This window comes from Rhodotorula toruloides (assembly GCF_000320785.1).
Source record: "Rhodotorula toruloides NP11 unplaced genomic scaffold Scaffold38, whole genome shotgun sequence".
NCBI classification, from domain to species: domain Eukaryota; kingdom Fungi; phylum Basidiomycota; class Microbotryomycetes; order Sporidiobolales; family Sporidiobolaceae; genus Rhodotorula; species Rhodotorula toruloides.
Window position 1 is genome coordinate 36,034 of NW_015622998.1, and position 25,437 is coordinate 61,470.

General features: G+C 61.7%; 11 protein-coding genes across 11 annotated transcripts; 7 read left to right on the forward strand and 4 right to left on the reverse strand.

Moving 5' to 3' along the window:
- Nucleotides 1-173: 173 nt before the first annotated feature.
- RHTO_05883 (T-complex protein 1 subunit eta) lies at nt 174-2,373 on the forward strand (the record flags this gene model as incomplete). Its single annotated transcript, XM_016419544.1, has 8 exons — nt 174-200; nt 293-338; nt 400-740; nt 831-883; nt 955-1,294; nt 1,360-1,815; nt 1,870-2,235; nt 2,305-2,373. 8 exons carry the CDS (start codon nt 174-176, stop codon nt 2,371-2,373), a joined length of 1,698 nt encoding a protein of 565 aa, XP_016269605.1.
- A 302-nt stretch (nt 2,374-2,675) lies between these two features.
- On the forward strand, nt 2,676-3,985 carry RHTO_05884 (Endonuclease/exonuclease/phosphatase family protein; the record flags this gene model as incomplete). Its single annotated transcript, XM_016419545.1, has 4 exons — nt 2,676-2,973; nt 3,037-3,076; nt 3,154-3,642; nt 3,700-3,985. The coding sequence occupies 4 exons, from the start codon at nt 2,676-2,678 to the stop codon at nt 3,983-3,985; spliced, it is 1,113 nt and encodes a 370-aa protein (XP_016269606.1).
- Nucleotides 3,986-4,090: 105 nt separating this feature from the next.
- RHTO_05885 (lysophosphatidic acid acyltransferase / lysophosphatidylinositol acyltransferase) lies at nt 4,091-5,397 on the reverse strand (the record flags this gene model as incomplete). The annotated part of the gene is made up of 3 exons (XM_016419546.1): nt 4,091-4,615; nt 4,671-4,970; nt 5,026-5,397. 3 exons carry the CDS (start codon nt 5,395-5,397, stop codon nt 4,091-4,093), a joined length of 1,197 nt encoding a protein of 398 aa, XP_016269607.1.
- Nucleotides 5,398-5,840: 443 nt separating this feature from the next.
- RHTO_05886 (DNA-directed RNA polymerases I, II, and III subunit RPABC2) lies at nt 5,841-6,942 on the reverse strand (the record flags this gene model as incomplete). The annotated part of the gene is made up of 5 exons (XM_016419547.1): nt 5,841-5,881; nt 5,966-6,084; nt 6,142-6,341; nt 6,757-6,778; nt 6,908-6,942. The coding sequence occupies 5 exons, from the start codon at nt 6,940-6,942 to the stop codon at nt 5,841-5,843; spliced, it is 417 nt and encodes a 138-aa protein (XP_016269608.1).
- Nucleotides 6,943-7,368: 426 nt separating this feature from the next.
- Nucleotides 7,369-13,392, forward strand: RHTO_05887 (kinesin family member 1/13/14; the record flags this gene model as incomplete). The annotated part of the gene is made up of 19 exons (XM_016419548.1): nt 7,369-7,432; nt 7,510-7,577; nt 7,657-7,727; nt 7,807-7,922; nt 7,982-7,999; nt 8,062-8,217; nt 8,278-8,423; nt 8,527-8,850; nt 8,934-9,036; nt 9,107-9,510; nt 9,568-9,622; nt 9,687-9,712; nt 9,772-9,998; nt 10,055-12,668; nt 12,724-12,854; nt 12,912-13,107; nt 13,167-13,204; nt 13,262-13,311; nt 13,367-13,392. The coding sequence occupies 19 exons, from the start codon at nt 7,369-7,371 to the stop codon at nt 13,390-13,392; spliced, it is 4,833 nt and encodes a 1,610-aa protein (XP_016269609.1).
- Nucleotides 13,393-13,623: 231 nt separating this feature from the next.
- RHTO_05888 (protein of short-chain dehydrogenase/reductase SDR family) lies at nt 13,624-14,511 on the reverse strand (the record flags this gene model as incomplete). The annotated part of the gene is made up of 3 exons (XM_016419549.1): nt 13,624-13,784; nt 13,844-14,404; nt 14,481-14,511. The coding sequence occupies 3 exons, from the start codon at nt 14,509-14,511 to the stop codon at nt 13,624-13,626; spliced, it is 753 nt and encodes a 250-aa protein (XP_016269610.1).
- Nucleotides 14,512-15,056: 545 nt separating this feature from the next.
- On the forward strand, nt 15,057-15,913 carry RHTO_05889 (transcription initiation factor TFIID subunit 9B; the record flags this gene model as incomplete). The annotated part of the gene is made up of 3 exons (XM_016419550.1): nt 15,057-15,192; nt 15,308-15,456; nt 15,521-15,913. 3 exons carry the CDS (start codon nt 15,057-15,059, stop codon nt 15,911-15,913), a joined length of 678 nt encoding a protein of 225 aa, XP_016269611.1.
- A 315-nt stretch (nt 15,914-16,228) lies between these two features.
- Nucleotides 16,229-17,299, forward strand: RHTO_05890 (dihydrofolate reductase; the record flags this gene model as incomplete). Its single annotated transcript, XM_016419551.1, has 4 exons — nt 16,229-16,289; nt 16,348-16,412; nt 16,522-17,026; nt 17,100-17,299. 4 exons carry the CDS (start codon nt 16,229-16,231, stop codon nt 17,297-17,299), a joined length of 831 nt encoding a protein of 276 aa, XP_016269612.1.
- A 749-nt stretch (nt 17,300-18,048) lies between these two features.
- On the forward strand, nt 18,049-19,052 carry RHTO_05891 (dihydrofolate reductase; the record flags this gene model as incomplete). Its single annotated transcript, XM_016419552.1, has 4 exons — nt 18,049-18,118; nt 18,180-18,244; nt 18,300-18,786; nt 18,847-19,052. 4 exons carry the CDS (start codon nt 18,049-18,051, stop codon nt 19,050-19,052), a joined length of 828 nt encoding a protein of 275 aa, XP_016269613.1.
- A 336-nt stretch (nt 19,053-19,388) lies between these two features.
- Nucleotides 19,389-22,580, reverse strand: RHTO_05892 (uncharacterized protein; the record flags this gene model as incomplete). Its single annotated transcript, XM_016419553.1, has 7 exons — nt 19,389-19,798; nt 19,859-20,313; nt 20,379-20,609; nt 20,665-21,200; nt 21,258-21,314; nt 21,379-21,603; nt 21,666-22,580. 7 exons carry the CDS (start codon nt 22,578-22,580, stop codon nt 19,389-19,391), a joined length of 2,829 nt encoding a protein of 942 aa, XP_016269614.1.
- Nucleotides 22,581-22,936: 356 nt separating this feature from the next.
- Nucleotides 22,937-25,129, forward strand: RHTO_05893 (Glycoside hydrolase; the record flags this gene model as incomplete). Its single annotated transcript, XM_016419554.1, has 7 exons — nt 22,937-22,947; nt 23,007-23,269; nt 23,325-23,457; nt 23,546-23,599; nt 23,656-23,794; nt 23,864-24,069; nt 24,184-25,129. 7 exons carry the CDS (start codon nt 22,937-22,939, stop codon nt 25,127-25,129), a joined length of 1,752 nt encoding a protein of 583 aa, XP_016269615.1.
- Nucleotides 25,130-25,437: the final 308 nt, after the last annotated feature.

The following is a 25,437-nucleotide window of genomic DNA, read 5'->3' on the forward strand; positions in this document are numbered from 1 at the left end:
CCACCGCTTCCAATCAGGGTTGGACTGGCTTGTCGTGCAGACTAGCACTTTATAGACCACTTGACAGTGTCACTGCACTCGCCTGAGGCAGTCGAGGTCGACTCCTCTCATCGCTCGTCCTGCTCTCCTCCTGCGCTCACCGCTTGACCCGCTCCCACCGCTCGACTGACAGGATGAGTGGACGAATGCCCATGATGGGAGTGCGTGGACCGATCCAGCCTTCCGCCGACTCGCGCAGAGCTTGCTGACACGCGCTGGAACCTCCTCGTCGCCTCGCACCTTGCAACCGCAGAACCCGACCGTCCTGGTCCTCAGGGAGGGTACCGACACGTCTCAGGGTGCGCAAACCTCTCCTTGAGTTGCCCTACACGCTCTCATCCGCTTCAAACGCGCTCGCAGGCACTCCCCAGCTCCTCTCCAACATCTCCGCCTGCCTCGCCATTGCCAACACGATCTCGTCGACGCTCGGCCCGCGCGGCATGGACAAGCTGATCGTCGGCTCGAACGGCCAGACCACCATCTCGAACGACGGCGCAACCATCCTCAAGCTCCTCGACGTTGTCCACCCCGCCGCAAAGACCCTCGTCGACATCGCGCGTGCACAGGATGCAGAGGTCGGAGACGGAACGACGAGTGTTGTGCTGCTGGCGGCGGAGCTCATGAGGGAGGCGCGGCCGTTCATCGAGGACGGCGTCAGCCCGCACGTCATTATCAAGGGGTACCGCAAGGCGGCTGAGCTGGTGCGTAGCCACCGGCTTTCTTGAAGCATTTCGCTATGCGACAAGAGATGCTGGATCATGCTCCCTTGCTGACACCGTCCCCTTCAACAGGCCGTTGCCCGTGTCAAGGAGCTGGCAGTGACTGTTCAGGCGTCTGACGAAGCGTGCGTTACCTGCGCAAAGGATATATCAGTCCTGAGAAGGGCAGACTGACGTTCTGTATGGTCGCGCACAGAGACTTCCGCTCGCTGTTGATGAAGTGCGCCTCGACCTCGATGTCCTCCAAGCTCATCCACTCCTCCAAGCCCTTCTTCTCCAACATGGTCGTCGACGCCGTCCAAACTCTCGACCCTTCATCTCTCGACGCCTCGCTCATCGGTATCAAGAAGGTTCCCGGCGGAGGAATGGAGGAGAGCATGCTCGTCCGCGGCGTTGCGTTCAAGAAGACGTTCTCGTACGCTGGCTTCGAGCAGCAGCCGAAGAAGATCCAGAACCCCAAGGTTCTGTCTCTGAACGTCGAGTTGGAGTTGAAGGCGGAGCGGGACAACGCAGAGGTGCGGGTGGAGCAGGTCTCGGTGCGCACCCGGTCTCTCTCTCTGCAAACGGCCTTCGCCGCTGATTACCCTCTTCGCGTTCGCAGGAGTACCAAGCGATTGTCGACGCCGAGTGGTCCATCATCTACCGCAAGCTCGAGCTCATCGCCGACTCGGGGGCGACCGTCGTCCTCTCTCGTCTTCCCATCGGCGACTTGGCGACGCAGTACTTCGCCGACCGCAACATCTTCTGTGCGGGCCGTGTCGCGTCAGACGACCTGAAGCGAGTCGTCTCTGCTGTTGGCGGTGCGATCCAGTCGACCGTTTCGGACCTCCGCCCCGAACACCTCGGTACCTGCGACGTCTTCGAGGAGAAGCAGATCGGTGCCGAGCGGTACAACTTGTTCGAGGGGTGCCCGAAGGCGAAGACTTGCACGCTTATTTTGAGGGGCGGAGCGGAGCAGTTCATCTCGGAGGTTGAGAGGAGTTTGAACGATGCGGTGCAGGTCGTGCGGAGGGCTGTCAAGAACGGAACTGTCGTTGCCGGTGGTGGTGCGACCGAGGTGCGTGCAGTCGATACTACGCTACTCCAGTAGGGCTGACCCTTTCGCGCGCAGATGGAGATCTCGGCCTACCTCCGCTCTTACGCCCGCACCCTTCCCGGCAAGCAGCAGCTCATCATCTCGTCCTACGCCAAAGCCCTCGAGGTCATCCCCCGCACGATCTGCGACAACGCCGGCCTCGACGCCACCGACGTCCTCAACAAGCTGCGCATGCTTCACGCGCGAGGCGGGACCTGGGCCGGCGTCAGTGTCGAGCCGTCGACGGAGCAGGGCAAGGACGAGGAGGAGGGCGTCGCGAACAACATGGACCGCTTTGTTTGGGAACCGGCGTTGGTCAAGAGCAATGCGCTCGAGGGTGCGACCGAGGCGGCGTGCGTCGTGCTGAGTGTCGACGAGACGGTGACGAGTCCTCAGGCGCAGGTGCGTTGCTTACCTTTTCTCTTCGTGAGCTTCAATGTGCGCTGACACGCTCGCTCGCACCGCTCGCAGCAAGCACAAGGTGGAGGAGCACCCGGAAGGGGCGGCATGGCGGGTCGTGGACGTGGTCGCGGGCGGTGAAGGATCATGCAGCTGTCGTTTCTCGCATTGCAAAAACAGTATTCAAGCTGTACAAACGGAAGCAGGCTGGCTTGGACGACTCGCCTGCTCGCAAGCAGCCCCACTCGGGCTTTGCGACCGTCTCTTCACTCGAGTACATGCCCAGCTCGCCTGCTGAGACTCGCAACGCCGCTCAGATAGATCGCTCGACACGCTGCGCCTTCCCCTGGACCCGCGCCCTCGCTGCTCTCGTCGGTGCGATCCTCATCGCCTTCGTCGTCCTCCACCGCCAATCTCCCTCTTCCGGCCTTTCTAAGACCGCCATGACCCAGCTACACGACATTGAACCGCCTACGATTCCGCGAATTCTCCGGATCGGCACGCTGAACATCCGCTACGACTACCACGCTCGACACCCTATCGTCTCCCCTCTCAAGACTCTACTTCAGGGCTCAGATGGTCGCAAGTGGGGCGAGCATCTGTGGCAGGAGAGACGGGATCAGCTTGTCGACCAGGTCCTGTGGGAGGAGCTGGACATCGTCGGGTTTCAGGAGGTCTTGGATGGCCAATTCGAGGATTTGAGGGCGTTGATGGGTGCTGAGTTCGGCTCGGTCGGTGTCGGTGAGGACGATCCCATCTCAAGCGGTCCGCCTACCCATTGCTGAGGTCGCTACGCTCGTATAGGCCGCGACGACGGCAAGAAAGCAGGCGAAGCCGTCCCCGTGTTCTACCGCCGGCACGTTTGCTCTTGTTCCGATCTGACGCCTTCCTCATCACTGCTGACATGTCGCCCACAAACAGCTCCCGCCTCGAGCTCCTCTCCGTCTCGCACTTCTGGCTCTCGCCGACTCCCGAAATCCCCGGTTCGAAAGGCTGGGACGCTGTCCAACCTCGCATGTGCACCGTGGCTCGCTTCTCCGACCGCGCCTCGACGAGCGCTGCGAACCATGCGGATTTGATCGTTGCAAACACGCATTGGGACGACCGAGGGTTGAAGGCGAGGGAGGAAAGTGCCAGATTGATCTTGTCGCGTATCGAGCAGGAGATTCGGGGTGGCAGGAGCGAGACAGATACGCCGATCTCGGAGAAGGAACCGCTTGTCGTCCTTCTGGGCGACTTGAACTCGCCGGCGGAAGAGGCGGGCTACCAAGTCTTGACTGGAGGGCGTTACCCTGCGAGCGGAAAGATCGGTGCTGCGGAGGCTGCGAACGGTGGGAGGAGCTTTTACGACTCGCGGCATGAACTGGTGACGAGGGGCAGCAAGTTCGCGGCAGCGGGCGCAGTCAGCGGGTTTGTCCTTTCCTCCTTCTTTTGTCCCTTTCGCGCTGCTGAAATATTCCTGCGCAGGCGCTTCGGCCCTCTCAATACCTACACCGGCTTCTCGCCCTCCGACACGCCAAAAGTGATCGACTTCATCCTCCCCTTCGCCAACTCTGCCTTTCTCTCGCCTCACGCCTCGTCAGGCGCTTCGCCTTCTCCGTCGACTTGGCACGTCTCGCGGTACGGCGTCGTTGGGAACTTCTTCGAAGACGTAGGAGGGCGGCGCGTGGAGGGGAAGGAGGGCGAGAGGGACGCCATGATCCTGAGTGATCACCGCCTCGTCGTAGCTGTCTTTCGAGAAGCTGGACGGTGAGAAGGGATGATGCGAAACGATAGGTCTAGAATGCAAAGCTGTGTTGAGTGCAAACACCTGCAAGCACGATAGATACTGCACGCAATCTTTGGTGATGCCCGCTCCTCACCGCCAGAGGAAGCGGACGACCTTGACCGCCAGCGCAATCCACACCGCCAGTCCGACAATCACGCTCCCGAGCGCAATCCAGTCCTGCGTCCTCATCCGAATATCAAACTCCACCTTCCCCTGCTTCCCAGCCTCAAACTCGCCCGTCGCGCCAAACTGACCCATCAGCCGATCCTTCTCCTCCCACCGATTCCTGAGCCACACATCAAAGTCCTGCTTCGTCTCGCTCGTCACTTCCTCTGCGATATGTTGCGGTCTCGCGCTGGGTCGGATCGTGCCGAGGGGGAGGTCGTCGAGGCGGATCTGCCGGAAGTGCATGTGGACTGTTGGTGGAGGGACACGGCAGCCGTAGATCGTTTGAAGGGTGTAGTAGTCTTGGGCGTAGCCTTGAGCGGGGACGCCGGCGTAGCCGACGGTGAGGTCGTAGAAGGCGAGTTTGGAGGGGTTGAAGACGGTTGAGAGGCAGCGGAGGGTGTAGAGGAGGCCGGTCGAGCGAGGAAGGAGGACGTTGACCGCGTCGGGCTGTACCAGTCGAGGTAAGCAATCTCTTCACGAAAGTGAGCGAGTGAAGACGTACGATACCGGATGCCTGAGCGTACTTCGCGCTTCGTGGCCGCGTCAGCCGCGAGTAGAGCGTCCCTTCGGGAAAGAGCAAGCAATGGTACGGTTCGTCCCGATCGCGCGCCTCCTTCGCAACGCGGAACAAGTTCGACTTGGCGAGCGTCTTGGTTTTCGAGATGAAGCAGAAGTGGAACAGCTGCATGGCGGGTCCGACGATGGGCGCCCACTCGAGCGAGGCTTTGAGGATGATGATCAGGCCGCTTGAGACGCCTGCGAACCTTTGCAGGATCCAGGGATAGATCCAGTCCGCGTACATCTGCGTCCGGGCGACATCAGGGCCAACTCGTTGAGAAGGAAGGAGCTACACACACCTGGTGATTCGACATCCAAACCGCGTGCTTTGCCAATCTGAACCCGACAACCTCTCCCTTCTCATTCCGCCTCACGAGTTCCTCCAAGTTCACCGACTCGTCCGCCGTCAACACCAATTTCGCCGGTCCAAAGAAGTGCGTGATGAAGATCAAGTCGCTGGCGAACGCTTCCTTGGCGTGGGTGTTCAGGGCGGTGTAGAGCGCGCGGACTGAAGGATGCGGGATGAGGAGGAGGACGAGGGTGAAGAGCTGGAACGTGTGCAAGAGGATGAGGGAGGCTCCGAAGACGGTGTTGAAGGCGACTAGGTGCAGCCTTGTCTGGATCGAAGGCGGCGGTCGCTGCTTGATGGGGATGGCATGGAGCGATGTCATGACGGGAGGGTGCGAGTCGCGTGAGTGTCTGGTGGGCCGCCAAAGGTTCGGGATCGAAAGCCCGAGCTTCTTATCGCTGATACCGAGCGGTCGCAGCGCTCGCGACGGTGTGCGGTATGCGCGAGGTGTCGCTGGACGTCGAGGTCGATCGGTGGGGAGGGTCGCCAGATGGACAAGATGAGGCTGGCGGGGGAGGTAGGGAAAGCAGAGACCGTGTGCGAGCAGACAGCCACGACTCGAGCGAGAAGCGAAGACTCGAACGAAGAGGAAGAAGGCAGAGAACCGAGGAAGGAGCCTGTTTCCACGCGACGAAGGATCTGCGAGTCTCGTCCAGGCAGAACAGCGACGACTAAGAGGACTTGTAGAAGTACAGCGTCGCTGCTGGTATTGCAGTCGACGCTCGGAGGTCTGCCTATCGTACAACTCCACCACGCCAATGCCGCCTACTCTGTCAACAGCTCCGACACCAGCCAGTCCTCGTAGCCTGCGCGAACAGCGACACATGTCAGCACAGAGCAAGTGGAACGAGTGAGGGCGAAGCAGGCGAGCCAGGAGACCGCCGACTCACTTCCGTCGGGCAAGAACCGGCGCACGACAAGCGGTATACGCTTCGCCGCCAGCTCCTTCTGCGCGATCTCCAGGGGGTCGGTCTCCTTGTCGAGCGGTACCAAAACGGGCGCGTTCATGCTGCAGCGCGGGTGTCAGTATCAACACGCGATTTGAGCTGGCAGGAGCGGAACTCACGAAATCTGCAACGCCCTCGTCCCCAAGATCCTTGCCCGCTCGTACTTGGTCATGTAAGGCGTCGTGACCCTCTCCTTGTTCGCCTCGGCCGGCATCTCGCCCTCTGGTCGCTCGCCCGACTCGACAATCTGGTCCTCGTCCCCGCCGAGCTGGTGTTGTTGCTCGAGGTACTCGGCGGCTTCTTCGGGGTTGTCGTAGTTCTGTAGGTCAGGAGCGTGCGTAAGAAACAAGTTCAGGATAAGCACAGAGTGGAAAGTGAGGAGGAAGGAGGGCAGCAGGTCTTCGAACGCTCGTCTAACCCTTCCCTTCAGCCAAATCTGCGACGTTCCGCCTTGAGCCCTTCCCTGAGAAGACTGTCTACGCTCCATCTTCCGCCTCTCTCGTCCATCTCGCGCAAGTGCACCTCCTCCTCCTCCTCCTCACAGCTGGACCAGCCGTAGCCCGCAGCGTTTCCGAGCTACCCACGTGTGCGACCCCGAAACCCCGCTATTCCCACCGTCCCACCTCACTCCAGGCCCTCCTCATCCTCTTTCACCCTCCAGCACCGCCTTTCCGACCCATCCTCTCATCGACCGCAACAACCTCAGAACACGCTCAAAGACAGCGCAGACTCACAAACTCCTCCCCTTGGTATCCCCTGCGCGCAAAAGAGCAGCGTAGTCAGTCCCCGATGCCCTTGTACGGTGTGCAGAAGCGATCGCTGAGCACGGGAGGTGAAGGCGGCGTGGGAGCGGGTTGGGCGAGTTGGGGAAATGCAGGGACGCACTCGTCGTTCCCGTAGTCTGAGCCTGCGTCCGACATTGTGCAGCAAGAGGAGAGAAGCGGAGTTTGGTCCAGAGATGAGAATGCGAGCGACGAGGAGGGGAAGGTCGAACCTCGCTGGAAAAGCGGTGGTGTGGCTGGACTATTTGCTGAGTGTGTACTGCAGCATTTCCAGATATAACCAGTCCAACTAGAGCAATTGCTGGCGAGCCGGTACATTCGCTCTCCTCCTCTCGCTGCGACCACTTCGCTGTCGCTGTCTCTCGCTTGCTGAACCCGCTGGATCGCCCGTATCGCTCGAAGGACTGCCGTCAGTCACCCAGACCTGCGCGCGAACCGCCTCGACCTCTCTTCGCTCTCTCTTTCCACACCCCTACCCACCGCCCGGTCCTCCTTCCACGCTCGCATACCTCGCCGGGCACCGTGTAGACTCGCACAAGCGACCCTCATAGGACGTTGGGAAAGATGAGTGTAGCAGGAGGAGGCAACATCAAGGTGGTGGTGCGGTGTCGGCCGCTCAATGCGCGAGGTGCGTTCGCGGTGATGCTGTTTGGCTGCGCTCTTGTAGTGGGAGCCTGGCTGATACAGCTTATCCTCCGCGCACAGAAATCGCGCGAGGGGCCAAGTCGCTCGTCCGGATGGAGGGCAACAACACCTTTCTCGACCCGCCAGAGGTGAGTTTCGCGGCAACATGCTCGCGCTGCTTCTCGCTTGAGGTCTATCAGAGCTGAGTGCGTCGAGCGTACGTCACAGGCCGCCAATGTGACGTCCGGCCGAGTAACGGAGAAGGAGACCAAGTCGTTCGCGTTCGACCGCTCATACTGGTTCGTCGACTTTCGTCCTCCGCTCGCATAGCCTGCTTCGGGTCGATGTGAGCTTGTAGTGACGTTGCCTCTTCGACAGGTCCGCCTGCCCGAAGGACGACCCTTCGTACGCCTCCCAGCAAACGCTCTATGATGACCTTGGACGGGATCTGCTCGACCATGCGTTTGAGGGCTTCAACTGCTGCATCTTTGCATGTGTGTCCGTCGTGGAACACCCCCTCAATTGCGTGCTGACCTCGTTGCTTCGCGACCAGACGGCCAAACAGGATCCGGTCCGTATCCCTTCTCCATCCCGCTTTCCACCTCGCTTATCTGACTGCTCATCCCCGCGCAGGCAAGTCCTACTCGATGATGGGCTACGGCGCCGACCGCGGCATCATCCCTCTCATCTGCGAAGCCCTCTTCGAGCGCATCAAAGCCAAGACGCAGGACGGCGACGGGAAAGTCAGCTTCAATGTCGAGGTCAGCTATACCGAAATTTACCAAGAGAGTCCGTCCGTCCTCTCCTTTTCCGACTGACGAAGCGCGCTAACGAGAGGAGGTGCAACAGAGGTTCGCGACTTGTTGAACCCGCTCAATAAGGGCAACCTCAAGGTTCGAGAACACCCGACGCTGGGCCCGTACGTCGAGAACTTGTCGAAGTGCGCAGTGCAGACGTTTGAGGATATTGAGCACTTGATGGATGAGGGAACCAAGGTGCGTCAGTCTCGCCGGCAGCTTGAGGTCGACGGACCGCTTCGCGGCGGCATGTCCCTCTGAATAGTGCCACCAGGCTGACACATCTCCGCTTCCTTTGCAGGCCCGAACAGTCGCCGCGACGCAGATGAACGAAACCTCCTCCCGCTCACACGCCGTCTTCACCCTCCTCCTGACCCAAAAGCGCCACGACCCAGAGACCAACATGACGGGCGAAAAAGTCTCTCGCATCTCGCTCGTCGACCTCGCCGGTTCCGAGCGCGCCAACTCGACGGGCGCGACCGGCCAGACGTTGAAGGAGGGCGCGAATATCAATAAGAGCTTGACGACGCTTGGACGAGTCATCGCGGCGCTTGCGGCTGCGAGTGCGGCGAAGGGCGGGAAGGCGCAGAAGCAGGCGCAGGACAAGGTGCCATACCGAGATTCGGTGCGTCGAGCCCCCAGCAGGATCAGATAGCCTCTTCGGCGCGAAGCTAACTGATCGCTTCCTTGCCGGGCGCTCATCCTCAGGTCCTCACGTGGTTGCTGAAGGACTCGCTCGGCGGCAACTCGAAGACAGCAATGATCGCTGCGATCTCGCCTGCCGACTACGACGAGACGCTTTCGACTCTGCGTTACGCCGATCAAGGCGAGTCGCCGTCGTCTGCTGCATGCGAAATTGCTGACCTCTATTCGTCTCGCAGCCAAGAAGATCAAGAACAAGGCCGTCGTCAACGAGGACCCGAACGCCAAGCTCATTCGCGAGCTCAAGGAGGAGCTGCAAACTCTTCGCGCGCGAATGGGCATCTCCGGTCCCGCCTCCTCCCTCTCCTCCACCGCCGCCGTCGAGTCGACCTTCGACCCGTCCGTTCCGCCCGAAAAGCAGATCGTGCAGTACCGCTCCGCCACGGGCGAGCTCAAGACCATCACCAAGGCCGAGTTGCAGGACCAGCTCGAGGCGAGCGAGAAGTTGATGGCGAGCGTTACCGAGACGTGGGAGCAGAAGTTGCAGAAGACGAAGGAGGTCGAGAAGGAGCGGGAGAAGGCGCTCGAGAGCTTGGGCATCACGATTGAGAAGAACCACGTTGGCGTGCATGCGCCGAAGAAGGTGCGCTTGCGATCCTCCTGCCTCGAAAGCTAGCGTGCTGACTTGATGCCGTCGCAGATGCCGCATCTCGTCAACTTGAGCGAGGATCCGCTGATGAGCGAGTGTCTCGTCTGTGCGGTTTCTCGTACCACCTCGCACGCAAAGCGCACAGCTAATCCTGCTCTGACCGACATCAGATCAGATCAAGCCCGGCCGGACGACTGTACACTAGCTAGACCTTCTCACCCTCCTCAGGGTTTTGCACTGACTCGTCGCTCGCAGGTCGGCAACATGGAGTCCGAGGCGCCGGCGGACATCAAGCTCAGCGGTGCCAACATCTTCGACGACCACTGCTTCTTCGACAACGCCCCCGACGGCAAGGTGACGCTGCATGCCGGCGCGAAGGGAATCGTCATGGTCAACGGCCTGCGCATCTCGCCGTCAAAGCCGAAGGAGCTGCGGTCCGGCTACCGCATCATCCTCGGCGACTTTCACGTCTTTCGCTTCAAGTGCGTACGGCGCTCTTCCCGTCTTGCGAGTTATTGTTGAGCAGACTCTCCCGCAGCCACCCCGAGGAGGTCCGCAAGGCGCGCGAAGGCAAGGTCCGCCAGGAGCTCCGGTCGCCTCTCATTGACTCGTACGACGACTCGGGCGTCTCGTCGCCAGCTACTCGTCCCGACTCGCCGATGTCGAACGCCGACTGGGCATTCGCACGACGAGAAGCCGTCGTCGCTCGCCTGAACGGCAAGGACGTCAACCTCGACCAGATGACCGACAACGACCTCAATCGGCTGTACTCGAGCATCTTGCGGGTCAAGCATTCGCGTACTGCATCGAGCGTCGCGGGCAGCGACCGACCGGAGAGTCGGATGAGCTTCCTCGACTCGGTGACGGAAGATGGGGACGACGACGACGAGGACTCGTCCGACTTTCGCTCTCGCCTCTACTCAGGCGGCACATGGACGACAGACCCGACCAGTCTCGCCGAATCGACTCTCACCTTGCACCATCTCCCTGACCTCGAGGAAAAGGGCTTCGGCCTGGACGATGCTCCTCTGCCGACTCCTCTCGCTCCGACCGCTCAGCCGCCCGCCATCGTCGTCGCCGAGGCCGAGAAGGAGAAGCGGTCGATGGAGGAGAAGGTGAAGAAGCTCGAGGCCCAAATGGCGGCTCAGCGGAAGCGGATCGCCAAGTTGCGGTCAAGCGGCTCGGCTGCGACGAACGGCTCGCGCACCGACGAGCTCGACGACCTCTTCGACGAGTGGCCTCGGATGACTTCTGAGCAGGAAGTCCTCGCTCGAGAAGTCGTCGAGACCTGGCGTCGACGGAGACGGATCCGCATGGCCGAGGATGCGCTGGCTAACGCCGTGGTGCTTAAGGAGGCGAATGTGCTCAGTCGCGAGCTCAAGAAGGGCGTCGCATACCAGCTCGTTATCTTAGAGCGCGACGCACTGCTCTCGTCGGCGAGCGAACGCATTGATGGTCTTGAAGACGTTGACGAGGTCGTGGACCCGACTCTCGCTTCCTGCGCCAAGCCATGCGTTGCTGTCAAGGTACTGGACCGTCGCCACCAAGTCCTCTCGATCTGGAGTCTCGCCAAACTCGAGCAGCGACTGCAGCTGATGCGGAACCAGTACAAGTGGCTCGACAAGCCCGAGTACCGCCAGCATTTCGCCTCGCAAGACCCCTTCTACGAGACTCCGTCTCCTCCCGGAGGCTACTCCCTCGTCGGTACCGCACTCGCCTCGCTCGCTCCGTTGAGCCGTGGCCTTCCCTCAACGCAGACCCTGCAAGTCTACTCGCCCTACGTCGCCGACCCGATTGGAAGCTGCCGATTGCAGCTCACGCCTCTCATCACGTCGAACGGACACGTTGACGACGCTGCGAACTACGCGCACTCGCTGTCCGTGCGCGTCGAGGTCGACGAGGTCGTCGGGTTCGACAAGACCGAGTTCGCCAACCTGCATCTCCAGGTCTCGACGTCAACCGTCTTCGGGACCAATCCGGAACGCGATGTCGTCGTCCCATCCGAGCCAGTCGACCTGGACCAGCAGGATCTGGTCGACCTCCGGCTTGCTCAGAACTTCGAGGTGGAGCTCACGCCCGACGTCCAGCAATACCTGCACGAATCGCATGCGCAAGTCTTCATCTTCGGTCGCGCTCGACTCCCGCACTTTGATCGCATCGAACGATGGGATGAAGCGCGAGAGGCCGCGTCCGCCTCGAAGGCGAAAGATGCAGTCGCTGTGCGAGGCGACCCTGCCAATGACGACGTTACTCGTCGACCCGAGAACGACTTCGTCAACGAGCAACAACACGACATCCTCGCTCATATCGAGATCCGCGAGCTGGGCGAACGAGGCGAGTACGAGCCGGTCCAGGTGGTCTCGACGAATGCGCTCGATGCCGGGTCCTTCTTCCTGCGGCAAGGCATCCAGCGCCGCTTCGTCCTCGAGCTGTCGTCGAATTCGGGCCGCGCCTTCCCTTGGAAGCGCATCTCCCGGGTGTTGCTTGGGAACGTCCGCATGCTCGACGGGCAGGGAAGAGTGCACGCTGCGACGTCGGCCGCCGATGCCGAGTTGCGCGGCATGGGCAATCCTCGACCGCTCTTCTCGTCCGACGGCACCTCGACTCTCTCGTTTGCCGCAGCGTGGGACAGCTCGGTACACGACTCGCCGCACCTCAACCGGGCGACCCCGCAAGGTTCGCGCGCTCTCGTCCGCTTGAGCTTCGACCTTGAGGTTAGTGGTTGCGCCTCACCAATCGCCTTTTCGACCGACTTCGCCGTCACCATCGCCGGTCGCGACGCTCGTCCGCCTTCGAAGCTGCTCTCACTCTTCAACTCGACCCGCCTCGCGTCTCGCATCGCCGCAGTCTTTGCCATCAACCTTCGACCGTACAAGACGCGCAAAGCTGGCGATGTATGGCGGCTCGACACGAGCGACATATTCGTGCGGGGCGAGGAGCTACTTGCCGGCTGGCGGCCTCGAGGATTGACGCTCATCCGGGACCACGACTCGGTAGCTCCCGTGAAACGTCTGGCTGCGGATGTCGAAGGCACCAAAGCCATCCTCGCTGCGCTCGATACTGCCTTGCCGACCGTCGAGGACGGCCGCCCGGACGAACGACTCGGCAGCGTGTTGACGTTGTGGCAGAAGCAGTTCGGACCCCGCGGCGAGGTGCGAACAGTCACTCGAATCAGATCAAGCTCCCGCTGACAAGCCTGTTTCGCAGATCCCCCTCGAGCGCGAACAAAGCGCAAGCAAGATGCTCGACCTCGCTTCCTCAGCACCTTCACCGTCACTTTCCGCTCCTGCGCCGAGCTCCCCCAAGCTTACCGGATCGGCTTCCTTGATCCCACGAGCGTGCGTTCTTGCGCTCTCTCTTGGCGCCCGCAGTGCTAACAGATCTCTTCACCGCAGTGAAGCGGCCAACAAGCGCGGCCCGCTTGCCATCCTCCGCGACCCGACTAGCAACCAGTGGCGCAAGCACTGGTTCGTCCTTCGTCGCCCCTACCTCTACCTCTACAACTCGTCGGCCGAAGTCGACGAGGTCGCCGTCATCAACGTCTCCACGGTCCGGGTCGAGCAGTCTCCCGAGATTGAGCGGATGTTAGAGGTGAGCTGGCCGTCGCACGTCTGACCGTCTCCCGGCGCTGACACGCATCGCGCCCGCAGCGCAAGTTTGCCTTCGCCATCTTCACCCACCAAAACAGGTCCGTTGCCCGACTTTAGGTGCAGCTGCTCGTCTGCTGACGTCTTCCGCTGCGCAGCTACTTCTTCGCTGCGCCGAGCCTTCGCGACATGATCTCGTGGATGAAGGGTGCGCGCTGAGCACCTTTGCTGACTGAAGTTCACTCACACTGTTCTTCTCGCAGCTATCGACCCCTCCCTCGCCGCTTGAACAGCGTCTCCGCCAGTCGGTCATGCGTCGTTCTCGCGCAGATAGATTCTTATACCCGCTTCCCCGCCCCGGAACCCTTGTCTGTTATGCCCCCCTTTCGTTCTCTCGCATCGCACATACCCTTCTCTCATCGTTGTCCCGCCACTGGCTGCTGTCGCCTCTCGCAACTCGCATCGTTCGCAGCAGACGTGTCAAGTAGGGGAGAACCTGCTGAGTGCGACCGCCGCTTAGCTACCACGGCACCTCCTTGCCCTCATTGTCGAAGAACCTGCCGCCGTGCGTCTCGCGCTTCGCCTCGTCAAGAAGCTTGACGACGCCCTGCGCGCTCTGCTCGATCGTGAGGCCGTGAGACTCCGGAATGCCCCAGCCGGAGAGAAGCGGCTTCGTCATGTCTGTAGGGTCTGAAAGCGTCAGCGAGAAGCGGCGATAGAGGCCCGCAGGGTGAGCGCACCGGTGATGGTCATCCCCGGCTCGTAGGACACGATCGTCAAATCGTCTTTCTCGCCATGCTCGGCGTGAAGCTTCGCGACGATGTAGTTCAAGGCGGCTTTGGCGGCGCCGTACGCCGTGTTAGGGAAGGGCATGTGCGGAATCGATCCGATTGACCCGCCGCGACTAGAGACCGCGACGAACTTGGGCGAAGTCGACTTCTTGAGGAGAGGGTAGACGTGCTGGAAGAGGAGCAGGGGCGCAATGGCGTCGACTTCGACGTGGCGGCGGACTTCTGAAACCGCCGTCTCGAGGGCGGGGACGAAGGCTTCGCCGATCCCAGCATTGGCAAGGACCACGTCGACCCTCCCTGTCTTGCCCTCGATGGCCTTGACGAGCGCCGTGACACTCTCATCCGACGTCACTTCCAGTGCGACAGGGATGACGTTGGTGTGTGTTGAAGCGAGAGCTTGAAGCTCTTTCGCGGAGTCGGGGTTGCGGGCGGTCGCGAAGACGAGGGCGTTGTCGCGCTGGGCGAGAAGCGAGGTCACGCCGAGGCCGATGCCACGGGAGCCGCCGGTGACTGTCAGCTGTAAGGCATCAGTCTCGCAGCACCGCTGGACAATGAAGCAGTTCAGGAGAGACGGAGACGAGCGCACCGAGATAAACGGTCTTGTCGGAGGATGCCATGGACTTGGGGTTCGAGGCAGCTCTGGGGGCCGGCTAAGCGCAAGATGTTCGATAGCTCAAGGACTGCAAGGGAAGGGAAAGAAGCTGCGAGCGCCGACTGCTTGCGCTTGTGAAGCAAGGCGAGGCGGACATCGGCTGTTGCGGACGTGCAAGCGTCCGTAGGCCATCGGGCACACAGCGGTCTCTATTGTTCGGCGTTTGTGCGTCGTGCGCTGCGCAGTCCCCCCGCAGCGACGAGCCTTGGGGGCATAAGCGGTCGACAGCAGGAGAGGGCGCGTGGATTGAGTCGGGCAGCAGAGAAGGTTTGGCGGAAAGCGCAGTGCAGGACACCGAGCATGCACAGAAGACATTCAGCACGCGGAAGCGCCCTTCAAGTTCAGGCGAGCGAGTCGAAGGTCGTGGTCGTTGGCGAAGAGAGAGGTTGGCAAGAACCACTGCTCCCACTTCCGCTTGAGGGTCCGACATTGTGCTGGAACGTCTCAAGGGACTGTCAATCCCCAACGCAGCCCGCGCCAACCCGCCAGACGTTGTCGTGCTCTCCCGCCATGCCCCCTCAACCCCCGCAAACATCACAGCCCGTTCTACCTCGCGACGCCCGCCTGATCGCCCTGATACTGGCAGCAGCAGGCGCAGAGGACTGCGAGGAGGGTGTCGTGCGGATGCTCGTCGAGTTTGCGCATCGTGAGCCCGCTTGTTTCCGCTTCATCAGTTCGCGAGATGGCCTCGAGGGAATGGCTCTCTGGCGGGTTGAGAACGGCAGTGGATCTCGCGGAGCTGACACGCTGCTCTTCCACAGGCTACACAAGCGACGTCCTGACCGACTCGCTGCTCTACGCCGAGCACGCCCGCGTCGGGTCAACTTCGACCGCGCCGGTCGTTCCTTCCGTTGAAGACGTACGATTGGCGGTGCAAGCACGAACAGAAGGCGCACAAGTGCCCAAGGAGGTGCGCTAGAGACGCCAGTCTCGAACTCACTGTCATATCGCCTGACCTCCCTTTCCCTCGACAGTTCCTCCTGCAACTCGCGACGACTGTCAACTCCGTTCCCCTCCCTCCCGTACCCGAAGTTTACGGCATCCGACTCCCTCCACCCGCACAACGTCTCACCGCGCCCAACTTCTCCCTCGTCCCTCGCTCCGCCGGTCCTCCAGCACCTCCCGGCGCAGAAGGCGACCTCGACGCATTGGCAGCTTTCGACGCAGGACTCGGGACGAACGGAGACGGGACGGCAACGGCGGAAGGGAGCGAAGGAATCGGTGGCGGGTTGTTCGGGGAGGACGAGGACGAAGATGACGATGCAGACATGGAGGAGATCGAGGCGGGTCTTATGGGGACGAACGGTTCATCAAGCAGTGGAGGCGGTACCAAGCGAAGAGCAGAGGACGACGAGGACTACGACTGAGCGACGCAATACGGACAGGAGTTTGCGCTGCGTCTCCACGGACTTGCCGTGCCCGCCGTCTTCTGGCGTCGTTTTCTCCAGGTTCCGGCAGGTACACCGACTGCCTGTGCCGCGTGCTTCAACATGCCGCGCACTGGCCTCGAGCGACGGCTCGGTCGAGCGCCGATTTAGCGCGCCTGTCGGGGCTGAAGCTGCGATACCCCTTGTCCACCTCCTTCCCCGTCTTCCGTGTTCCGTTTGCGCTGGTCGTGCTGCTTTAGGACTCCCTTATCGCTGCCTTCTGTGCCCTTCTCGCAACCTTTTCGTGTGCTCCCCATGACGAACCGCATTCGCATCCTCGCTCTGCCAGGTCACGGACAAAGCGCCGCGGTTCTCGGTGCGTCCCCCTCCGGCCGCTTTCTTCGAGCCATACTAACTCTCACTGGCTCGTACAGAGGGGAAACTGAAGCGGCACAAGGAGATTTGGGGGGATGACTTCGAGGTTGTCACGATGAATCCGGTGAGTTCGCGGGTTGTCGGTCTCTCGCATGCGACAAAGCCTGCAACTCACTGACCGTTTTGTCTTTGACCTTCTCGATCCTCCCTCGAACCCGCCAACCCGCTCTCAGCCCTACCCTCTGGTCAGCGGATCGGTCTCGCATGGCACGACCGCTCAAGCAACAAACACAGAATCAGAATTACCGGCTTCGTTCTGCTGGTGGGACTGGTCATCACATCGGCGCTTCAAGCCGGGCGAATTCGAGGGCGCCGCTCGTCACTTCCGCCGGTTCTACGAGGAGAACGGCCCGTTCGACGTCTGCCTCGGCTTCTCGCAAGGTGCGGCAATGGCCGTCCTCATCCTCGCACTATTCGAACGACCCGATCTGCATCCCGTCTGGCTTGAAGGCCCGCAACAACCAGGCGTCGACTGGCCTCCCCATCCGTTCAAGTGCGCCGTATTGGCATCAGCCTTCGGTCCTGGAGATCCCGACTACGTCGCCTGGTACAAGAAGCAGCGACCGATGACGCCCACGCTGCACATCATCGGAAAGAACGACGTCGTGGCGGATCCTCAACATTCTCTCGACTCGGCTGCGAGGTTTGCGAACGCCAAAATCGTCTGGCACGACGGAGGTGCGCTTCGCCTTCCCCTTCTCCACTCGACACGGGCTTCACTGCAGAGCTGACGCCCTTCCACGCGCCGCAGGCCACCACATCCCGCGCAAGCCGTACTTCTCTCAACTCATCAAGGACTTTATCGTCTCCGCCTGCGACGCCCACGACTGGATCGACATGCCGACTCGCGAAGGATGGGGCTCGCCGACAGAATCGGTTGCGAGCAGCGCAGGAGGCGACAACCCGCTGGCGGGAACGCTCGAAGGCGACACCCCTTCCTCTCGTCTCTAACCCTTTCCTCGACTTCCGCCTTTCGCCACCCTCTCTTTATGTCGTCTGTACTGCTCATTGGGGTTTATCGCTCGCTGGTATCGCTGTGCAAGTTCCGTTGCCCTCTCTCTCGCCGCCGTCGTTCGCAACGGAACCGGGCTGGCGTAGACGGACGTCCTCGTCCGGCCTGCTTCTGGCGCTGCCGCTCGCTACTACCAAGGATCTACAAGGACTCTGAATGACTGTGGGGATAAGCGGGACGACGACCTGCCATACGCGGGCGCAATCTCGAGTTGAGAAGGCCGAGCGAGGCAGGAGGAGGCTGGCAGCGGCTGGTCGCGACCGACGTCTCGACAGGGCTCGTCGTAAGGCGGCTTAAGCAGGTTCTATTGGATCTCTAGGATGCTTGCAACCCCTCCCGCGACAAGAGCGGGACCTGGAGCAGATCCACCAGCCTGCCTCGCCCTCTTCGACGGGAGATCCTCTTCAATCGATGGGCGCACAGAGCCAGAGCTTAAAGCAGGACATTTCCTCGAGCCTGCGTGGCCCTGCCGAGCCGCAGACCCCGCTCTGTCGAGGTCCTGCCTCTCCTCTCTTCCGCTCTTTCGATTCTCTACTGCCCGCCCACCTGGACTGCTTTCTGTCTCGCTTCGTGTTTCGTTCCGACCCTCGTCATTCTTTCCAAGAAGCGGCTCGACGCCTCCTTCCCTTCGCCCGACTTCCTCCCAGCCTCACTTCCATCTTTCCCCTCGACCTCGACAGTGCCTTCCATGCTCGCAACCAACCAAAAGATTCGCGTCCTGGGCCTTCCAGGTCATGCGCAGAGTGCAAAGCTCCTGGGTGCGTTGAAGAGCTGGACGTCGACGACGGAAGGCTGGGTTGACCTTCCTTTCGTTCGCAGAGGGCAAGCTCGCTCGGCACATGCACATCTGGGGAGACGACATTGAGCTCGTCACGATGGACCCAGTAAGCTGCTTCGTCCGGCATGTCAACGCATCGAAGCTGACCAGCGCATCTGCAGGCCTACTCCCTCCTCATGCCGACTCTCGACAGTTCCGACTTCACCGAACTCCTCAACCCGGCTTTCTCCTGGTGGGATTGGTCTACACACTACAAGTACAAGCCGGGAGAGTTCGAAGGCGCACTTCGACACCTGCGGCAATTCATGGAGGAGAACGGACCTTTCGACGCCGTCTTTTCCTTCTCGCAAGGCGCCGCTATGGCGGTTCTCCTCCTCGCCCTGCTCGAGAACCCGGATCTGCACCCGGCATGGACGGCTGGACCGTCGAAGGAAGGCGTCGAGTGGCCGCCTGCGCCGCTCAAGTGCGCCGTTCTTTGCAGCGCTTTCGGACCGCTCGACCCCGACTTTGCGCGCTGGTTCTTCGGTCGTCGACCCATCATTCCCACTCTCCACGTCATCGGGAAGAACGACGTCGTCGCCGACCCCCAGCTGTCCCTCGACACTGTCGCTCGTTTCGCAGATGCTCGCGTCGTCTGGCACGACGGAGGTGCGTCTGCCTTTCTTCGTCCGTTTTTGTCAATTCGCTGACAAGCTGAGTGGTCCGCAGGTCACCACATCCCGCGTAAGCCCTACTACGCCCACCTCATCAAGGAATTCATCCTCTCCTCCTGCGAAATGCACGACTGGCGGGTGGACGAAGAGCAAGGCGGCTGGGGAACGCCGACAGAGTCCGTCTCAAGCAGCGTCGGCGAAGGAAACGAGTACTTCCCGGCGATGCCGCTCGTCGCGGAGGACGTCGTTGCGCACTTCTGAGCGGAGGCGAAGGACTGGTCTCCACCTGCGCTCCCCTCCGTTCCTTTCTGTATCTAGTCGGTCTTCAGCAGTACCTCACAGCCTCCTGTAGCCCTTCATTTTCACCTGTAGCCTCTCACCCATCCCGTACTTGCATCTCGCTCGGTCGCCTCGCCTCTCGGGAAGCAAAGTGCGAGAACGAAAAGTGCATCTATGTACAGCACGAAAAGGCTACATCGCATGTGTCTATGTTTGCAAACGGGAAGAGGGGGTTCACCAAGCCTGCGACGCACAGGGCGCAGCAAAAGCGATACAGAGTCAGCGGCAAAGAGGGTCGCACTCGACGCAAGAAGACCCCTAAAGTACCTCCCACCTCGCGTTCGAGATGGCCAGCAAGCGCCTGAACAACTCGTCCCTCCTCGCGACGTGCGAGAACGTCATCGTCTCGCCGTGCGTGACCTCCTGATGCGGCTTGTCTCCCTCGCCGAGCCCGCCGTGCGCCTTCTCGGCGTAGCGCTCCTCGAGCGTCTTGAAACGGATGTCGAGACCCATTCCTTGGAGGTTGATGCTCGCGGCCCAGCCGAGCGCGGTACGGCCGATCCAGACGCCGTGCTTCTTCATCTCGACGATGTCCTCGATCGGGCGCTCGAAGGTCGGGTGCGAGAAGGACGCCTTGAGCGGGATGAACGAGACCGTCGAGGTAGCCTGCGAGGGCGAGTGCTTGACGATGATGTGGCCGGACGTGCCGTTGAACTTGGCGGGGAAGGCTGCGCACAATATGAGCGAGTCAGCGAGAGCGACGGAAGATGCGAACGAAGGCGACGCACAGGTGGGCGTCATGTCGTCCTTGGCGCGCGACTGGTACAGCATGCGGTCGATCTTGTTGCCGACCTTCTGCTTGGCCGACGACTCTCCCTCGACGTGCACGTCGCCACGGAAGACGGCCGCCTTCTTGGCGACCTTCTTGAACGCGCCGACAATCTTGTGCTTCGAGTGATTTGCAACCTTGTCGACTGCCGACCCGCCGCTCTTCTCGCTCCCGCCATCACTCTCCTTGTTCGCGAGCGCACCAGCCTCAACCGAGTGCTGCTCGCTATCTTCAGCGCTGTACCCGTCGGCGCCCATCTCGTCTGCGTCGAATCCGCCGGACTGGACGGCCTCTTTCATATGCTCGGCGGTTGGGGCGGGAGGAGGGAGAGGGAAGGGCGTGTAGGCGCGCTCGGCGACGCGGATGACGTGCAGGACGAGCTGGGCGTTGGTCGGCACGCCGGAGAAGAGGGTGCTGGCGGAGCCCAACGAGTGTCAGCGAGTGAGCCTTCACGACGGAGAGGAAGACATTCGACGCACTTGCGAAGGTCGATCTTCTCCTGCCAGTCGGGCACCTTCTCCTGCAACAACTCGAACGCACGGATGAGGAGCGGCTGTCCGAAGAAGGCGATGCCGAATCCGAACGAGGCTGCCATGGACCAGACTTTGGCGGGGACGACGGCGAAGACGAGTGCGATTGGGGCGAGGACTTGGTAGGCGAGCTTTTCGCGAGCTTTGTAGGGCGGGTAGGGCTTGGGGGGCGCGAGGGCGCTGCGCGAGGCGACGTTAGCAAGCGGACAGTGCGAAGAAAGGGAACGGCGCGCACTTGGCAAAGACTTCCGCGAGGTCCGCAATGTTGCCGAGGATGTCCTGCGCCTGTTTCGCGGCGTTTCCAATCGCCGCATCACGCTTGATCTTTGCCTCCTTAGCCTTCTGTTTCCTCCTCTCCTTGTCGCTCAAGTTCTTCTCCCTGCGCTCCTTATCCGCCGCGACGCCCAACCCCTCCTCCTCCGCAACCCGATGCAACTCCTGTTCCTCCTCATCCAACTCGCTCTCCTCGTCCTCATCCTCACTACTCACATGCTGCTTCATCCCAACCTCGGCATTCCCCTGCTTCCCACCCGCTTTGCCCCCAACCACCACCCTCGCGCCAAACCTCTGCACAAGGTTCGTAAACTCCCAGGCCTGTTGCTCGACCTGTTCGGCGCGCGAACGGTGCTCGATCGGGTGCCCGACGCCGGCGATCATCGATTCGTCGCCGCGTTGGTTGGTAGGGTCGGTCGCGGAGGGAGGTTGGCCCGGAGGAGGGGGGATCGGGGGGAAGAGGTATTTGCGAGAAGGGGGGTAGGCGATTAGGGTGGCCTGCGGGGCGGAAAGCGTTAGAGGCCGTCGCAGGAGAAAGAGAGGCTCGGAACGCACGAGGAGAACGAAGAAAGCAGGCAAGACCATCCTCAACGCCGCGCAGACAAAGTAGGCCTGTCGCGTCCAACCTCGTCAGTTCGTCTCCCCTCGTCACAGAAAGAGACGAAGCGCGACTCACGACACACCAAACCGTCGTCCTCCTCCTATTCTCCGGACTCCAACTCATCAACCTCATCACCTCCCTGGCGCCGTAAATCGTCCAGATCCCGAGCGTCGCGTATACCCGCATCAGGTTCGACTTGAGCGTGTCTGAGTTGAAGGGCACGGCGGGGAGGGTCGACGGACGCAGGTCGGGTTCGCCGCGGGGGAGCTTGGTCGGTGGAGTAAGGGTGTGGGAGATTTGCTGCGGAGGAGAAGGTCAGGTCAGCCAGCGTTCGAAGGGAGAGGGAGGACGTGGAGACTCACGACGTCGAACCTGCGAATCATAGCCCACAGCTTGTCGTCCTCGAGACCGGGCACGATCGTCCCCTGCGGTTCCTCGCCAAAGACCTCCCTCCGATCCGCCTTGTGTTTCTCCACCTGCGCATTGACGAGGTGATCCGGCGCCTCGGCAAGTGCCGCGGCCTGATGGACGGGATGGACGTCCGAGCCGAGCGGGAGGACGTGTTCGGCGTCTGTGGAAGTCGCGGGATGTTCGGCGAGGTGCGACTCGGCGGAGGGGACGATGGGCTTGCTTGTGGCGGGAGGAGCAGACTCGACGTGTCCCGTCTCGCGCATCCCTTCGAGTGGGACATCCGTGCGCGTAGGAGGCCTCGCGACGCTCGAATTGGTCACGACAGCACTCGTCTCGCTCCCTCCGCTCGTGTGGCCCTTCGCGGCGAGGTCTACCGCCTTCGCTTCGTGCGCGACTGCGCGTTGCGGAGCTGCATCGTGCTGAACTGGTGCGGCTTCGACAGCGGGACGAGGGGCGGCGTCGGCGCTCGAGACGGATTCGGCGGCGGGGGGAGCGGGTTCGGCGGTTGGGAGGGGGGCTTTGTCGGCGCTCGAAAGGGCGGTCGAGGTCTTTGCCGTGTCGACTGCGATAGGCTCGTCGTCTTTCGGCGCAGGGGGAGGCGCGGAGGCGGGTTCGGGGTGCGCAGACGCGGGTGCGGGAGAGTCGACCACTTCAGCGGGCATGTCCACTCCCACTGTTCCCGCCGTGTTTGCGCCGTGCGATCCCTGTCCCGTGACGAGATCAACAACAGCAGCCTTGTCTGCGTCCCCGGCGGTGTGTTCGGTCTCGTGCGAGTGCGATTGCGAGTGGGTGGTGATGGGAGTGGACGACAGGTTGGCGTAGTCGATGGGCGGTGCGAGTTTTGCGCCCTCTTGTGGGTCTGTCATGGTGTAGCAGGCGTAGTAGCTTGACAGACAAGCACACGATGGAGGAGAGAGACCAAGAGCGAGTCGAGCGAGGAGACGTCACTGCGAGAGCCTGTCTCCGCAGCGTCAATGCGGGGGTCGGCGAGAGGAGTCGGAGGAGGGCAGCTGTCTGCCTGTGTGCGAGCGTGGCAGAACCAGGGAGAGGGAGCGTGAGCGTGAGAGTGAGCCAGAGCGAGTAGTTCCTCACCTTCTGGACGAGGTCAAACGGGGGCGAGCGTGTCTTCTTCGGCGTGTTGCAGCGTGTGCTTCATCAGTGTCTCACTCAGGGAAACACACCAGTCTCGAGCCAAAGTCCCCGCTGTCCTCGTCCGCCGAGCATGGCCACGTCGTGAGTTCCCGCCCGACACCAATCCCGACACCAACACGCTCACCCTCGCGCTCACGCAGCTCATCCTGCCTGCCGACTCCCACCGCCTCCTCCTCCTCACGCTACACCCTCTCCGCCGCCTCCCAACTCCCCACACCCCGCTCACCCTCGTCCTTCGTCGCGCGAAACGGGACCCGCCTCACACTCGACGGGAGCGACTTCAAAGCCGTAGGGGCGAACGTCTACTGGCTCGGGTTGGACGAGAATGGAGTGCCCAACCCGGCGTACCCGTCAAAGGGCAGGGTGCTCGAGGCGATGGCCGTAGCAGCTGCGATGGGGGCCAGTAAGCGTGCGAGTCCCTTGCTGAGGACTCGAACTGACGAGGACGACTGGCGCAGCGACGATTCGTTCCCAGTCGCTCGGCATCTCGTACGGCACGGCGCTGTCGATAGAGAACGCACTGGGAGTGTTCAAGCCCGAGGGAGACCCGGCATGGGACGCCCTTGACTTTGCAGTGTTTGCGGCGAGGCAGTGAGTCGGGGGCGAGGAGGCGCTTTCCGCTCCAGAATCGGGTGTGCTGGCTCGTTCTTGCGTGCGCGCTGACCTTCTGCTTGCACAGGTACGGCCTGCGATTGATCCTCCCCTTGACGGACCAATACGACTACTACCACGGGTCTGCTCCCCTCTTGCTCCGCTTCTCCTGACCCTACTCACCTTCCTCGCTCGCAGCGGCATCCCCACTTTCCTCCGCTGGCGCAACCTCTCCTCAACCGACTACTCACCCTTCTACGACCTCTCCTCGCCCGTCTTTGCAGACTTTGAGCTCTACATCCGGACTTTGCTAAACCACACTTCTCCCTATACGAACGTGCGTCCCTCCCTCCCTTCCTCCCTTCCTCCCTTCCTCCTTTCACTCACTAGCTAAGGACGCACGCAGCTCACCCTCGCGCAAGACCCAACGATCCTCGCCTTCGAACTCGGGAACGAGTTGGGCGGATACTTTGCGGACCACTACCCCCCGCCTGTGCTGTGGTCCGCTGCTGTAGCGGGGCTACTGAAGGGATTGGCGCCCAAGACGCTGGTGGTGAGTGGGAGGTATGGAGTGAGCGAGGGAGAGGCAAGGGTCGAGGAGATTGATATCCTGTATGTCCGGTCCCGTTGCGCTTCTCTCGCGCTCATCCTCGAAGCTTGCTACCATCCTCGAGCTGCTCTGAACATCCAAGTCCCAGCTGCTGACGCCTGACCCGCTCTCAACAGATCCGACCACTTCTACCCGCCCTCCCTCTCCCGTCTCTCCCACTCCTCCTCGCTCTCCGCCTCGGCTCAGAAACCCCTCCTGGTAGGCGAATACGACTGGACGAACCGACCCTACCTCACCTACCGCTGGACTTGGTTCGTCTTGTGCTTGCCGGTGGTGCTTGCGGCGGGGCTGGGGGTGCTGGGATGGAGGAGGCGGTGGGGGCCTTGGAGGTGGACGCTGAGAGGGGTGGGTACGTGTGGCAAGGCGAGGAGGAGGAGGAGGCGGAAGGAGCGGGAGCGGGAGGGACAGGAGTTGGCGTTCGCGGCGACCGGAACCGACTCGCCGACGCGAGCTGCAGCGATACCCGACGACGCTCTCGAGCTCGACAAGTCCTACCTCGCCTCACAATCGACCTCCGCACTTCCCATCCTCTCGCGCACACCCTCACATTCCTCAACCTCCCTCCCTCGCCGCCCCGTCCGCTCCTCTCCCTCGCTGCTCGACCGCCCCCTGACCCTCCGAATCTGGCACATCTCCCTCCTGACCCTCATCGTCTTCCTTCCCCTCCTAGCCGGCCTGTGCCACACCTACATCCCAACACCGATCTCTCCCTTCCTTTCACGCCTCACATCCCTCTCTTCTCCCTCCTCCGGCACGCCTGAGGTTGCGGGAGATCTCTATTGGTCCCTCTTCGGACGAGACGATACCTGTTGCGCATACGTCACCCACGACGACGGCTACACCCTGCACTACCCCTCCTTCCCCTCCTCTAGCTCTATCCCACCTTCCTCGAAGGGCGTCCTCGAATTAACCAAACACGCCTGGACCGTCCGAGGAGAAAAACCCTTCTGGTTGGACCCGGGAAAGGAGGTGAGGGATGTTGGGTGGGAGGAGTTGCCGGTTGTGGGTTGTCCGCAGCGTGGAGTGAGGGTGGCGAATGGGACGGTTGTTGGGGGGTTGTAGGGGGACAGGAAATGAACCATCGCGCTACGCTGCGGACGTGGTGCCAAGTCGAGGATCGCGAGGCAAAGAGAGAGAGAGAGAGAAGGCTGTCCGCTACGCTTGGCAACAGTATACTTTAGGGTGAGAAACGAGTGATGCCTTTCAACGGAAATAAGGGCGCCTTTTAGAGAGGAAAGACAGCAGCGACGGAATGAGCGTGTGCGGAATGGAGGTGAGCGGTGAGAACTCGGCGGACGCAATAACGAGATTCGAGGAGAGCGGAGGGACACGACGAGTAGACGAGAGGGACCCAAGAATGGTAAGGCGAT